General features: G+C 37.3%; 1 protein-coding gene and 2 pseudogenes across 11 annotated transcripts in view; all 3 read right to left on the bottom strand.

The window, feature by feature from the left end:
* ITSN1 (intersectin 1) overlaps nt 1-14036 on the bottom strand; it is a 180539-nt gene that overhangs the window by 124416 nt on the left and 42087 nt on the right. For 9 of the 11 annotated variants that reach the window (XM_039857557.1, XM_039857552.1, XM_039857561.1 and 6 more), the window contains 4 exons: nt 13555-13614; nt 12701-12793; nt 11638-11701; nt 3626-3786 (listed from right to left, as the gene is read on the bottom strand). In XM_039857557.1, coding sequence (XP_039713491.1) covers nt 3626-3786; nt 11638-11701; nt 12701-12793; nt 13555-13582 — 346 coding nt within the window. In that variant the 5' untranslated portion in view covers nt 13583-13614. Of the gene's footprint in view, nt 1-3625; nt 3787-4521; nt 4595-11637; nt 11702-12700; nt 12794-13554; nt 13615-14036 lie in introns of those variants that run through there. The other 2 variants (XM_039857558.1, XM_039857560.1) reach the window with 2 other exon arrangements.
* Nucleotides 2865-2983, bottom strand: LOC120598944 (uncharacterized; annotated as a pseudogene).
* LOC120599199 (uncharacterized) lies at nt 6046-6164 on the bottom strand (annotated as a pseudogene).

Below are 14036 nucleotides of genomic sequence, written 5' to 3'. Positions count from 1 at the left end.
AGCAGGCACCTCAAGCTTAACATGGCCCAAACGGGACTGACTTTTCCTCCAAAATATAATGAATCAATTCCTCTTCTATCTTCCACTCCTGTTTTCACCACCCAGAGAACTACATCACCATTATCTCTTGCCCATGGCAAACGCCTCCTTATTGATTTCTGGAGTTCTTCTCTTGTCCTACAGCAATCGAGTCTGCAGATAACAGATTGCTTTTTCTGAATGTCTAGTAACCATGTCACTCCCCTGGCTTAAAAGCTCGCTGTAGCTTTCAAATTCACTTAGAGAAAGAAATTCTCCTTAGTGGCTTTATCGAGCCCTAAACCATCTGGCTCCTGCCTTATCTCGCAGACTTTAAGCCTTACTGATACTTCAGCAACAATGCTCTCGCTTTTGGTTTCCACACCAAGCTTGTTTTTGCCTTAAGACCTTTGAAATTGCTGCTCCTTTTGCCTGGAGGGCTTCTCCCCCAGGTCTTCACATGGCCCTATCTCTAAGTCCCCTCAAAAGTCACCTCCTCAGAGAATTCTGACCACCCTGACCTACTAGGTCTCTTTCTATCTTATTACCTTGTTTATCTGCTTGTTTCCCCCAACTTGACAAGAAGCTTCACAGAAGCCATGATGTCTTGCTCACCACCATGTTCCTAGCAATGAAGACACATAGTAGGGGCTAAACATATTGGTTTACTCCAATAAAACCATGGACTCTAGCCAAAAACAGATAAACATTTTTTAATCAAACAAAGGACAAACAAACTTCTCTTGAAATACTTGGGTCCAGAGTAAAAGAAGAATTATGCTGGGTGCGTAAACACACATAAGGAAGAAGCTGCCAGGCATACTCAAAGCATTTGCTGGAATACAGCTGGGTCGCCTGAGGCAAGTCATAATATCACCGCACCCCATTTCCCTCTTCTTAACATAGGGTGGTTGAATGAAATGATTGCTCATCTTCCGTGTGTTGTTAACACTTGCATTGACACACGCAGACGTCGAACCCTTGAAGAGGGAGGCCCTACGTCACCCAGATCGTTTGGTGATAATGAAGGTGGGGAGCGAGAAGGAATGAAGGAAACTGAGAGCTTTAGGAAAACTGTTTGGACAAGCTCTACCTCCCTCTGTAGGAATGCGATCTCGAGCGAATTGTCCGCCTCCCTGGGGTCGCAGTCCTCATCCATGTCACTCCTGTGCACCTCTAGGGCTACTGCCGTGACCAAACAAAATGCTACATGTGACGGCGACTGTGTAAGGGCTGGGCAACGCCCGGTCAAATAATTTTTAATATTAATTTGAAAATAATGATAATAGTAATAAATTACTTTGGTCCCAAATAGTCAAAAGTGGAAGAAAAAAAATTACGCTGGGTTGGGCTGAGACGTGGAACTAGAAATACTAACAAAGGGTAGATCTTGGAAAACACCTGGGCAAACTTGATCAGGACCGTGTACTTTTAACTTCTCTTATGTTCTGATGTTTCCTCATGATTTAGCCTCTTGAAAACAGTTTACTGAGAATGTTGATGTGATGAGAACTAGGGGAAAGGCAGTGGAGGAGCCTAGGGAAAGAGCTAAGGACTGACTGGCAGGCTATCAGATCAGAAATCCCAAGCTCCCACAGAGGCGGTGGCAGGTTATGTAAGTGACTGGAAAACCCTCTGGGCAGTGAGGACACAGTGCCTGAAAATAACTCAGCACTATCTCTCGAGCTGAAATTCCTACAGCAGGATGGAATAAGAGAAGACGTAGTAAATGTTAGAAGAATAACTGACATTCGGGATTGAGAGAAAAGAGGAAGTGGGGTGCCTCTGGTCCTTGAGCCTTTCTCCACTCCGGGTTTCTTCCTGCAGCACCAGAAGGGAGGCCAAACTGAAAGCAAACCCACCACGAGCTGTTTTAACACGTGGATCCTGGCCAAACACTGGCTATGGGGACCTTCGGAGATCCAGAGCAACTCCCACTTAAAATAAATAAAAAATTTTTTAAAAATTTTTAATTGCCAATTGACTACCTTTTCTGAATATTTTCAGTATATTTCTAAATAAATACATCTACCTGAGGCTGTTTTGGAAGCCGTCCCTCTTGACTATGTTAATTCGTGCAGATTCCCCTATCTCTCAACCACTGAGATTTCCCTCTCTAGGACAAAAATGGGGGAGGAAAATGGAATGTGGTGATATTGTGACTTGCCTCAGGCTACCCAGCTGTATTCCCACAAATGCTATGAGTGCGCCTGGCACCCTCTTCCTTCAGTGTGTTTGCACACAGCAATTCTTCTTTCACTCTGGGCCCTGGTGAACTAAGGGCTAGGTACAGTGAACACGTGATGGACAAGGATCCTGCTCACTCGGAGCCTAATGTGCTGCTCACTTCCGTTCGTCCCGCCCTTTGCCCACAAAGGACTTTTTGAGTTCTTCCTTCTTCTCTTGGATCACTATCCTACTTGCTTAATCCAAAATCTGCACCTTTCCCCTTAAAACCAGTCTAAACCTCACCAAAAGAAAAGCAATGCAGAGTTTGCCTGTTTTAAATAGTAAATCTATGAAATATAACCACAGCATTTATTTATCTCAGCTTATTACTAATTGTACCAGAGACAACCTGAATTACTATTGACTGACCCCTCCCAAATCTATTTCATTACCTGTCATCAGATATATCAGATATCAGGAAGAGATAAAAAAAAAAAAACTATATCCACAATTTCTGTGTTTTGTTTAAACTAAGCACGTCCCCATGAATCAGGTGTTACATTTAATCATCATAATCTTTTTTTTGTTTTTTCTTATAGGCGAGGCAACCCTTGGTTGACCTCACAGATTACAAGGACCTTGTCAGCTTACAATCCCTTATTATTATTATTTTTTTACTCCTACAGCACCTGGTCTTTCTAGGTGGTCTCCCATCTAAGTACTAACCAGGCCCAACCCTGCTTAGCTTCCGAGATCAGGTGGGATTGGGCTTGTTCAGGGTGGCATGGCCATAGAATATCACTGTAATCTTTAAATCAATCTAAATAATCAAAGTCTAGGGTGGGAACTGAGGAGAAATCAGAACAGTTAGGGGTTTTGGTCAACTAATTACTGATTCATTTTTAAGAAAAATATCTGGCTAAAAGATCGTTTTTTAATGGATTCGTGTTTTTAATTGGGATACAATGTTTATTTTTTTCCTGCTTCATTTTGTTTTAAGAAAGATCTTAATGTGGCCAATTCCCTCAATACTGTGAATTTAAAACTATATTTTGAGATACCACCATCCAAAGGGGTTGTTCACACACAAGGAAAATAAAGATGTTATGGAAACAGAGACCGAAGGAAGTATGTGACAGTGTGAGGGTCAAGAACCCAATAAGAGCAAGAAAAAGAAGACACAGCAGCAGAGCGCAAGTGTGTTCCTTTGACGCGGACAACCTGTGCCCTGCTCTCATTTCGGTCACTCTCATCCCGGGTTAGAATGTGACCATGTTCCTTCTCCTTCCGTGCCATCTTCCTGCCTAGGGCCATCATTTTTTCAGATGAATTACATCCCAGAATTTCACAATGCTTGAAACAGAAAAGGGAAAAAGGGGAAACATTTATTTTTAAAATATACAATGAAATATAGAAACCAATTCCTTCTCAAACTTACCAAACGCTGGCGTGCTAGAAATAGCAACAGGTTGCTGTTTCATGACGGGAGGAAGTGCGGGGGGGAGCTGATATCCTTGAAGCTTCAGTTTGATAAGTTTCATAGCTATGGAAAACTCCACTTGATCCATTCTTCCATCATTATTCATATCAGCTAGTGCCCTGCAAACGAACAGCATGGGCTTAAAATGACTATGACATGACCATCAAAGAACTTCCCAGAACCATCACTCCCACCCACACAAAAACAAAAATAATCAGCTCCCTAATCCCGGGGAGAAAAAATAAACAGAAGAAACAAAGCAAAATGAAATAAAGCTTATTTACCAAGCCATAGGGAGTAACTTAAAAATATTGACGAGATTTTATATAACTAGAAAATACTTTTTTTTATTGTTGCTCTTTACTTCTATGGTATATGAGGTGATTTTCAGTCTGAATTTCAAGATATAAACTTTAGATATCAAATAGGGTTTCTTTCTGGAGTGATGAAAATGTTCTAAAATTGGATAGTGTGATAGTTGCACAACTCTGTGAATAAACTAAAAAACAATGAATGATATACTTTAAAAGGGTGAATTTTATTATGTAAATTATGTCACAATAAAGGCGCTACAAAAAAAAGTATTTAGAAACAGTTTATTTCTAGAGATGCTTGCCTAGATTGCACCAACTCCTCTGCAGGGTTTGACAAACCTCACCATAGGGGCAATATCCTATGTTATAATTCTACTATACTTCACTTTTAAAGTCATGAAAATGAGCTGAATGAGCTTACGAGTATGTTTATTATTTGAAAATGGTACTCAAACATAAATGGCCACGGTAACTCACAATGAGCTTTTATGTAAAGTATATTATTTCAAAGAAGAGTAAGCAAAAGAAAAGGGTTTGTACTTGCAACTGGAAACTATGAGATGCAGACCAAAACTGTGCATTCATGACTTAACCTCTTCTGCATGAAAAATGTTCATTCAGATTTCATTTCTTTTAGTCTAGATATTAAAAGAATGAGAATTTATTTTTTAACCAATCTTGAGAAAAATGTTATTTGAAACATCAAATGGTAAGACCAACCACTCCAATTAAAATGCCATAACTAGCGCTCTTTTAAATAAGACACATCCAGGGAGTGTCCAAAAAAAGAAAAAATAAGTTACACAGAAAATAATCCTCAAATAATTAATAAGCAATAATAATATTGCTAGAGTTAACTTAAAGAGATAAAACATGAAACAATAAAAAGAATGACATTTAACAAAGATTAAAAATCGCTGAAGACATTAAAAATTGTAAAAGTCAACACTATTCTTTTGGAAAATAAAAAAAGGCCATCAAACAGGAAACGGAACCCCACAGCCACAGGAACCTCCTTTTTGCCTAAGATAGAACCACCCCCGTCCTCCTGCAGTCCATGATCCCTTGGCAAACCACACCAGTGGAATCTGATTTCACTCACTACTAGTGAGCCTGAGAGTTGCTTCCCATATGTTTCTTGGTCATTTGAATTCATACATGAATTGCTCATTCACATCCTTTGCCAAGTTTTCTGATAGACGGCATGTCTTTTTCTAGTCAGTTTATAAGAACTCATTGTGCATTACATCTTAACTGTTCCTACATCAATTGAAAGATTTTTAAAATTTTGTCTGTTCATTTTGTGTATAGTATCTTTACTGTGAGAAATTCTACATTTTCTCATACTCTTCTCATTGAACTAAAAAATGCTTTTGTTGTTTATTAAATGTGCCTATAAAGTGAGACCTACTTCTGGATCATCTATTCTGACTGAACAATTCCATTAATATGACAATGATCCGATCATACTCTATGGTACATTCTGATACTTGGCAAGGCTTTTTTCTTTTTCTTATTATTAAACTTTGGCTATTCGGATGTTTCTTTTTCCCTAAGAACTTTAAGATCATTTGTCTATTCTACAAACAACTATATTAGGATCCAAGCTGAATATATTAGATATATTAATTAGATATGTTAATTTCTGCATTAATGCATTAGATATATTTAATTTAGATATATTTAATTAATTTTGGAAAAATGACACATTTATGATAGTCTATCCACCAAAGAAAATAGTATGTTCGGTTCTACCAGCATTTCTTTCAATAAGATTATATCACTTTCTTCATATAAGTAATTACTTTTCTTGTTAAATGTGTTCTTAGGAATTTTATCATTTTTGTTACTATTTTAATTGGAACATTTCCCCCATTTCCATATTTAGGTGATTGTTTTAAGCATAAAGAAAAATTTTGCTTTTAATAATCGTTTATGCTGTATTCAGCTATCTTACCAACGTTTTATGAATCTTAATTTTTTTTTTAGGCAAGGCAACCCTTGGTTGATCTCACAGACTGCAAGTACCTCGTCAGCTTACAATACCCCCCACTTTTTTTTTTACGTCTACAGTACCTGGTCTTTCTAGGTGGTCTCCCATCCAAGTACTAACCAGGCCCGACCTTGCTTAGCTTCCGAGATCAGATGGGATTGGGCTTGTTCAAGGTGGCATGGCCATAGACTTAATTAATTTTTTAAACTAAGTCTCTTGGGTTTGGTTAAGTATAAAAATCACATAACTAGCAAAAAAGGGAGTTAACTTTCTCTTCCAATATTTATACCATTCCTCCACTTTACTGGTCTTATTACCTCTAAGACCAATAAAGAGAAATGGTATTAAATGTGTGAGCATCCCTACTTAGCTATGAGTTTAAATGAAATGACTGTAGTGTTTCATGGTTTAGAATAATATTTGGTAGTGATTTTTAGAAGTAGTCTGACATATTTAAGCAGTTCTCTTTTCTTCTTACTAGAAATGGTTACTGTATTTTTTATCAAATGCCTAATCGGCATCTGCTGATCTAACCTTTTTTTCCCCCTTTTATCTGTTAATATAATAATGCTGAGAGAATTTCTTGATTCTGAACCAACTTTGCACCCCTGGCATAAACTCAAGTTGGTCATACTTTTTATACATTGTGAAATTCTATTTGTTAAGAGTTTGTTTTGATTTTTTGCAGCTATATTCATAATTGAGACTGGTCTCTGGTTGTTTTATTTCTATACTATCTTTCAGGTTTTATAAAGGAAGTTAAGTAAAATAAAATGGCAAACTCCACTTTTGCTAAGTATTTGTAAAAAATATTCAGCTATTTCAAACAGTTTTCAGGAAAAAAGTAAAAGTTCCCATCAATCGACATCAACATGTATACTTTAAGAAAAGTGTAAAAACGGGCAAATCACCCTATTCCCCATACCACTGTCCCCCCCTGCAAACATGTTTTCTAGTTGGACACAGAGATATCCAATGTGGAATAATAAGTGGGTGAGGGAAGAAAAGACTTTCTAGTAATAGCTTAATTAGAAAAATTGAGTTTCTAAAACCTTTCCAGTGAAGCACCGGAATGGGAGAGGAAAGAAATCATGGAATCCATAGGTTCGGGTACATCACTTTAAACCACCTACCAATATTTCTTGAGAATTTTGTATGATCGTGCCTAAAACTTTTTTTCTCCACTAATAAAACATAACTGTTGGGAGTTCTTGGTAGTAAAAACTCAAAGGACTGTCAGGAAATATAGTAGTTACTGCAAAGCTCAGCTCTCTCTACCCACCCCATCAGCTCTGCCATCCATTTTATCTCTCATTTATAGTTATTTCTCAATTGTTCCTAATCACCCCCCCAAGGACTAACTAAAAGTCTGAGAATCCTGAAATTAGGTTCACAAAACTTTCAAGGTAAAAACAAACAAACAAACAAAACAAACAACAAAAAAAAAACCCTTATATACGCTAAAAAAAAAAAAAAGAGCACTTAAAAAAAAGGGTAAATCAAACAATTGCTATTTATGACAAACTGGTCTTACATACAAGGTTCAGCCTGAAATTAAAATCTGTATATAACAACAGGCTGGATTGAGATGAGAACGAAGCCACAGGTACGCTGAACACTAAGGGTAATTTTAAATAAACGATATGTCGCTCTTATACACTGTCAGTGGGGAAAAGTATTTCAACTCTCAATGGAGGGGAATTGGGCAACATCTACAGAACTGCATTCGCATTGACTCGTTGCAGCCATACCAACAATTCCACTCCTAGGAATTTACCCAGAAGACAGACCTCCGACAATAAACAAATACATATGGTTTAGCTCATTCATTACTACATTATTTATAATTGCAAAATATTAGAAATAACCTAAAAGCACATACGCAAGAGATTGAATAAACTATGGTATATCTTCCACAATGAGTACTATGTAACTGTAAAAAGAAAATGAGAAAGATCTCTATGGAATGATCTCAGCGATTTCCGAGATATGTTGTTAAATGAGAAAAGCAAAAAACAAAGGAAGATTTATAGGAGGTTATCTTCAAAGTAAGAAGGAAGAGGAAATAATATAAATAAGAACACGTAATTATGGAACTAGTTTTTTCCATAAAAATAAACAGAGGAAGGATAATAAGAAACTAATAAAATGGGTGGGAACAGGAATAAAGGGTTAGGAGAGGGATTAATACTTCTCTGAGTTCACTTTTTTTGTACAGTTTTGGCTTTTGAAAATTTGTTAACGTATTATATATTCAAAAAATAAAGTCCACGAAGATGAGAGGAGATCCCTAAACTGAGTAAAACAAAAACAAATCAACCCAGTAGCATTTTAAATAAATAACATGTCCACATAGAATGAGGGGAAAAAACTAACCCAAGTAATTTCTAAACACAGCATTTCACATATCCTCAATCTATAAACAAAAGAACTAGGAAGCAATCTTGAACTCTGCTGAATGGGTTTGGCGTTTGTAGTGGATTCCAGTGCAGTAATTCTGAAACTATTTTGTTCGTATCATAGAATTAAAGGAAAAGACCAGCCTCCTCTCGACCCTCTCATTCACTGCCCCAGAGCTGGAGCCTGTAGATTCCTTTCGGAGCCCATCTCTGCCACAAACGCTATCACAGGCTGCTCTCCTCTCACTGTTCAGATTCATCCAGCCTAGTCTTCATTCATTCATTTGTCTAGTCATCCAATAAACATTTTTTAAAGAGTGACACCTCTTCAAAAGGTTTAGGCACTATCTAGGAATTGGGATTACAACTGTGAAAAAGACAGACAAGGTTCCTGCCCTCGCAGAGATTATGTTAGTGCAAGCAGACACTAAACAAGAAAACTAATCGAATTATTCCACACTATAAGTAAGATTAAGAAATAAAACAGGGTTAAGGGGAAAGAAAAGTCAGCGGGTAGGAGAAGGTGTGTAGAGGGAACTACCACACGCTAGAAGCCAAGAAGCACTGCTCTGGGGAGGTGACAAAGGAACTGAAACCTGAAGGGTGATGAGCCAGCTATGTGAGAATCTGGAAGAACTGCATTACAGAAAGAAGAAATATCGGAAGCAATGGCCTTAAGGCAAGAAGCCTTAACGAACAGGAAGATCAGTGAAATGAATGCAACGACTAAGCAAGAGTCGGATTATACTGGGCCTTGAGGCCCTGGTACCGACTTTGGATTTTCTTTTCAGTGGAGTTTTAAATGGATTTACTTTTCTAAAAGATTGTTTGGATACCATCTGGAGACCAAGTGTGCGAGAGACTCCAGTCAGGATGTTCAGCTGAGATGACAGATTAGGACAGATGGCAGTGGAGGCAGAAAGAAGTGGCCGGATTGGGAATAAAGTCGGAAAATGGAGTCGAAAGTAAATGCTGATGGATTGAGTATGTAAGGTAAGGAAAAGAGAGGACTCAAGCGTGGCCTCCAGCAGCTAGACAGATGCTCAGTGCTGTGAACTGAAGTGAAGACTCAGAAATGAGAAATGGAGAAGAAGGGAACGTGTGTCCAGGATGACTTTTTTTGGTAAATGAGTTTGGCACATTGACTTTGTTGGGGGCTGAAGGCCACTCAGAGGTATCTTAAAATAGTATGTTATATAGCTGTCTGCCCTGTCCCAATGCCCCAGATCGCCACGCTGTTCTAATTTTTGTTCTTATGTCTCTGTCTCCCTCCTTCTCTCTCAGAGCCCATTTCCAGGTGGTGCTCCTTCCCTTCCCCTCATTTCTTTCCTTGGAAGCCTCTACTCTCCATTCCTATGGCCCCTACGGCCTCTGATTCCAAAGCCCTCACTCAACCTCGTTTTCTTTCCTGGACCCTCAAGACCCTTGTCCATTCCCCTGCTTCCTTCTCCTCCCTCTCCAGACCAGGCCAGACTGGAACAACTGTAAGCATTTGAGTTGCCAAAAGGATACAGGATATTTGCCAGCTTCCTTCCAGTTCCTTCTTAGTGAAATGATTTCTAGGAAGGTGTACCATCTTTGGCCACTGTTACGATTTGGCATTACATACACTGACTTGACTTCATCCTCTGAGAATTCAAGTTTTCTTATATTCTTAATTGGAAACCAGACTGGATAGGTAGGTAGCCTCAAAGTATTAGCAAGTTACAGCTCAAAAGTCACAAATTAGTTAACTGAAATATAGGTTCTATGTGGAACAAAAATTATAAAGGTTTCCAGCACATACTCCCCAGTACTCCATATCACTCACATATTTGAACCAACCTCCGGAACAAAGAAAGTAGGGCCCAGAGAGAGAGACTAGAAATAGTTCCTAATTCTCAACCAAGATTTTCTTCTTGCCCAGATGACTGACACAGGGACTGACTGAAACATTAGACTCAAATCCATTCTTCTCTCTACCAAAAGGGGGACATGGGCCTTCCCTGGGACCTTCCCAGAAAAACCACATGAGAACACAAGATCAGCATGAGAGACAGAAAAGGAAAACTACTTTATTAGGTCAGCTGTTATGACTTATGAATTTAAAAACTTAAATTTAAAGAGGTCAAGTATTGCTCAGGGTTACAAAGTGAGTAAACATCAAAGCTAATAAAGTAAACATCAAAGTAAACATCAACACCCATAATCAAGCTTAGACTACGTTCTGTAGAGTCTTCTTAAAGGCAACGAGGAACTATGTCAACCTTTATTAATTTCCATAAAACCATAAATAAAGAAGGTTGATCATTTAAGAGAATGAGCAATCAGTTGGACAACTTAGTTATGTGGAATACCCAGTCCCCAATGCCAGCAGAGGCTATGTTCCTAGATTCTGTTTTGAGGACCTATTATGTGCCAGGCCCCACACTAAGCCCTTTATATACAGTATCTCTCATAATCCTCTTAGCCTTGTAAGGAAAATATAAATCTTCTCATTTTCTAGATTAGAAAACTGAGCTTAGTTAGAAAGGATAAATACATATTCCAAATCATAAAAACAGAAAGCAGAGCAGCTGGGATTCAAACCCAGGTGTGTAACTGACTACAAATCATGTGCTCTTTCTACTACAGCAAGCTGCCTCTACTACACTAATAAATCAGGAAAATGAAGAATTAACTAACTGTAAAAACCAAACACTGAGGGGAAATGTGGCTTCTTGATAACAGAATTAAGCATAACTCCCCAGTTATGAACCTAGAACACGAAACTGTATTTGCTATTCACTCTTTTTCTTTCCTGTGGTTTCAAAAGACTCAATGCTTACAATGAATGAAGGAATTTAACAACATATATTACGCACTCACCTTGTACAACATTGAAATAAATACTGGTTATTTCACTATTTTACCGGTTATTTCACCACTAACTCTCAAATATTTTCTTTACCATTTATTCAATGAAAGATACAGAATCATTACATTATAAAGCTAGAAATGTGAGACATTCAGATGAATATGGGTAATGTGGATGAAGCAAAACAGTGAGAAAAAATCGAAATGTAGATTTCTCAAATGGAAAGTCAACTCTGACAGTGTTACCTTGTAAAGATCACCACTATTTTTTAAGTTCTGCATTAGAAAGATAGTTTTCAGAAACATTCCTCTGGTAGGAAGTAGTAGAGTATTTCAGAGTAGAGATATAAATTCTCCTTCTTTAGCTTAACAAATTATACCACTGGAATATTTTATTTTACCTTTTGCTTACGTGAAGTTCCAACTTACCATATCTGTGCTAAAACAGGTTGAGGTAACCCAGATTGAAAAAAAAAGTTTCTAGCTTGATCACCTGTAAATTAAGTGGAAAAAGTTTCAGAAGTAAAGAACAGCTGAAGAACAACAGAAATCTTCCTACGAAAAAATTGCAAAATTAAGAAAGAAGCTGGTAATCCTGTAAATTAAATACATGATAAAAACCAATGGTAAGTCTATAAGCAACATTAAATGAATTCATCGGCACTGACTTTAGAACTTAACTCTTTAAAAAATCATCTCAAAAAGGGCCTACCATTTGTAGAAGACTGTCCACTTTAATTAATCTGCTATTAACTAGTTGGTCACAGCTACACACGTGACAAAGCATATCTACTGGGATCCTCAAGCAAGTGATGACCTGTACTTCTACTTTATAAAAAAAGGTCTTTACCATTCTCAATATCTACACTTCAAATTTTGAGTACTTCGAATATATTTATGGAGAATAAGCAACAATGATTAAAAGAATCACACATCAATGATCAAGAATTAATAAATTAAAGAGAGCTATGAGACAAAAACACATACAAAAACAAGTCTCCAGGAAATCCAGATCTCATTTTTTCTAAAGCCAATTCCTAAAGACTAATCAGACAGGAAAGATAATAGAAAAGGCAAAGTACAAAAGGAACTTTAGGGACACAGCAATAAGAGAATTCTTTTTTTTTTTTTTATGTTCAAAATCTGTTAATTTATTTAAGTTTCCCAAACCAGTTCAAGATCAGAAGTAAGCAAATATTTTAGCTCAAGGACCACAGTCCAGTGCTACATTACTTAAAAAATGTGACCCTTTGATCTTAACCCATCCCCATGAGTGATATGCTGCAAACAAGTAGCTTGACATCCACTGACTGCAAACAAGGCTCTAAGGCATTATCGGAAAAGCAATTGTAAAAATACAGTCTCAAGCTATGGCAAATGGGTAAATGTCTCTCCTCAATCACATGTGCCCACGTTAGCTTTGCATAATAGATTCTCTACAGATATATGCATTACTAAAAAGTAAAAATGTAAAAATACCGACTCTAATTACCAGTAATAAATCCAGATATCGGCTTTAAACTATGGAACTGCTGATCATGCTTCGCTCTCTCCTCTACAGTTATGGCCCAGATATCCAGGCTACCTACAATCCAAAGAAAAGGCAAACGAATTATTCAAGACAGCTACCAAGAGTAATTGGTTAATGTGTCACACTCTCTTTTGAAAAATAAATATTTAGCCAGCAAGCAAAAATAATTATTTAACACTTTCTAATAATGTTAGGAAGAATTATCTACAAAACATATTTTATGCAGATTGATATGTTTTAAGCATAACTAAAGTAAAACAAATAAAAATGTCATGCTTCAAATACAGGCTTCGAAAAAAAGTATAAAACAAATGACCCAGTCACTTGACAAATAAATAGCAAAGAAAAAAAACAGGGATGGAAGAGGAGTTCTGTAATGAAAAGACTTAGGAGACACATAAACTAACTACGATGAATGTATCTTGACTTGAACAAACCAACCATAACAACAACAACAAAAAGGCTAAATTAGGGAAATTTTAACACTGACTTGACAGTTGATATTAAAGAATTACTATAAATTTTGTAGGCGTGATGGTATTATATCTTTAAAAGTGTTATCTTTTAGAAACACATACTAAAATATTTGTGAATGAAATGACACGAAGCCTGAGAGTTGCTTCAAAAGAATCCAGATGAAACAATACTGGCCTTGAGTTGATAACCACTGAAACTATATGATGTGTACATATGAGTTAGGTTAAAATATACTATTCTCTCTACTTATGAGTATGTTTTAAAATTTGCCATAATATTAAGTTATTAAAAATATGGTTTCAAAGTACATTATAAAAGGGAAATCTGTGAAAACTTACCACCAAAAGGTGTTGGAAACTGAGCCATGGTTCTGTTACTTTTGCCTTGCTAATGGACGCCTGTAATTGAAATGCCACATTTGAGTTTATGAAAACGTCATCCTATATACTTAATAAACACACTAACACACTGAGTCTTTAATAACCAGAGGACTGATACCAGAGCCAGGGTGCAGCACCACAAATGAGTTACAACTGAGGCACCCGTTCCCTGCAGTGTCTTAGTGCCAGGCACAATGATGGGCACTGGGGAGTGTTGAAAGACTGGCAACAAGCAGCTTTCAGTCTGTTGAGTGAAATCATTAGCCCGGGACAGCCTGGGCCACAATATCGCCAATGTTGTATTTGTTACTTTTTAAATACATCTTTTTCTTGACCATCTACATTCTAGTCCATCTGCTTGATGGTTATAACTCTTTTCAATGAGCACTTGGAATATGCTGCTCACTGTACCAGGTGATTTGTCAGTCTTATCTCCTTTC

The sequence above is a fragment of the Pteropus medius genome, unplaced genomic scaffold, assembly GCF_902729225.1.
Source record: "Pteropus medius unplaced genomic scaffold, Ma_sr-lr_union100, whole genome shotgun sequence".
Lineage (NCBI taxonomy): Eukaryota > Metazoa > Chordata > Mammalia > Chiroptera > Pteropodidae > Pteropus > Pteropus medius.
The sequence above is the reverse complement of the archived record's forward strand: the minus strand, read 5'-3'. Positions and strand labels throughout refer to the sequence as shown.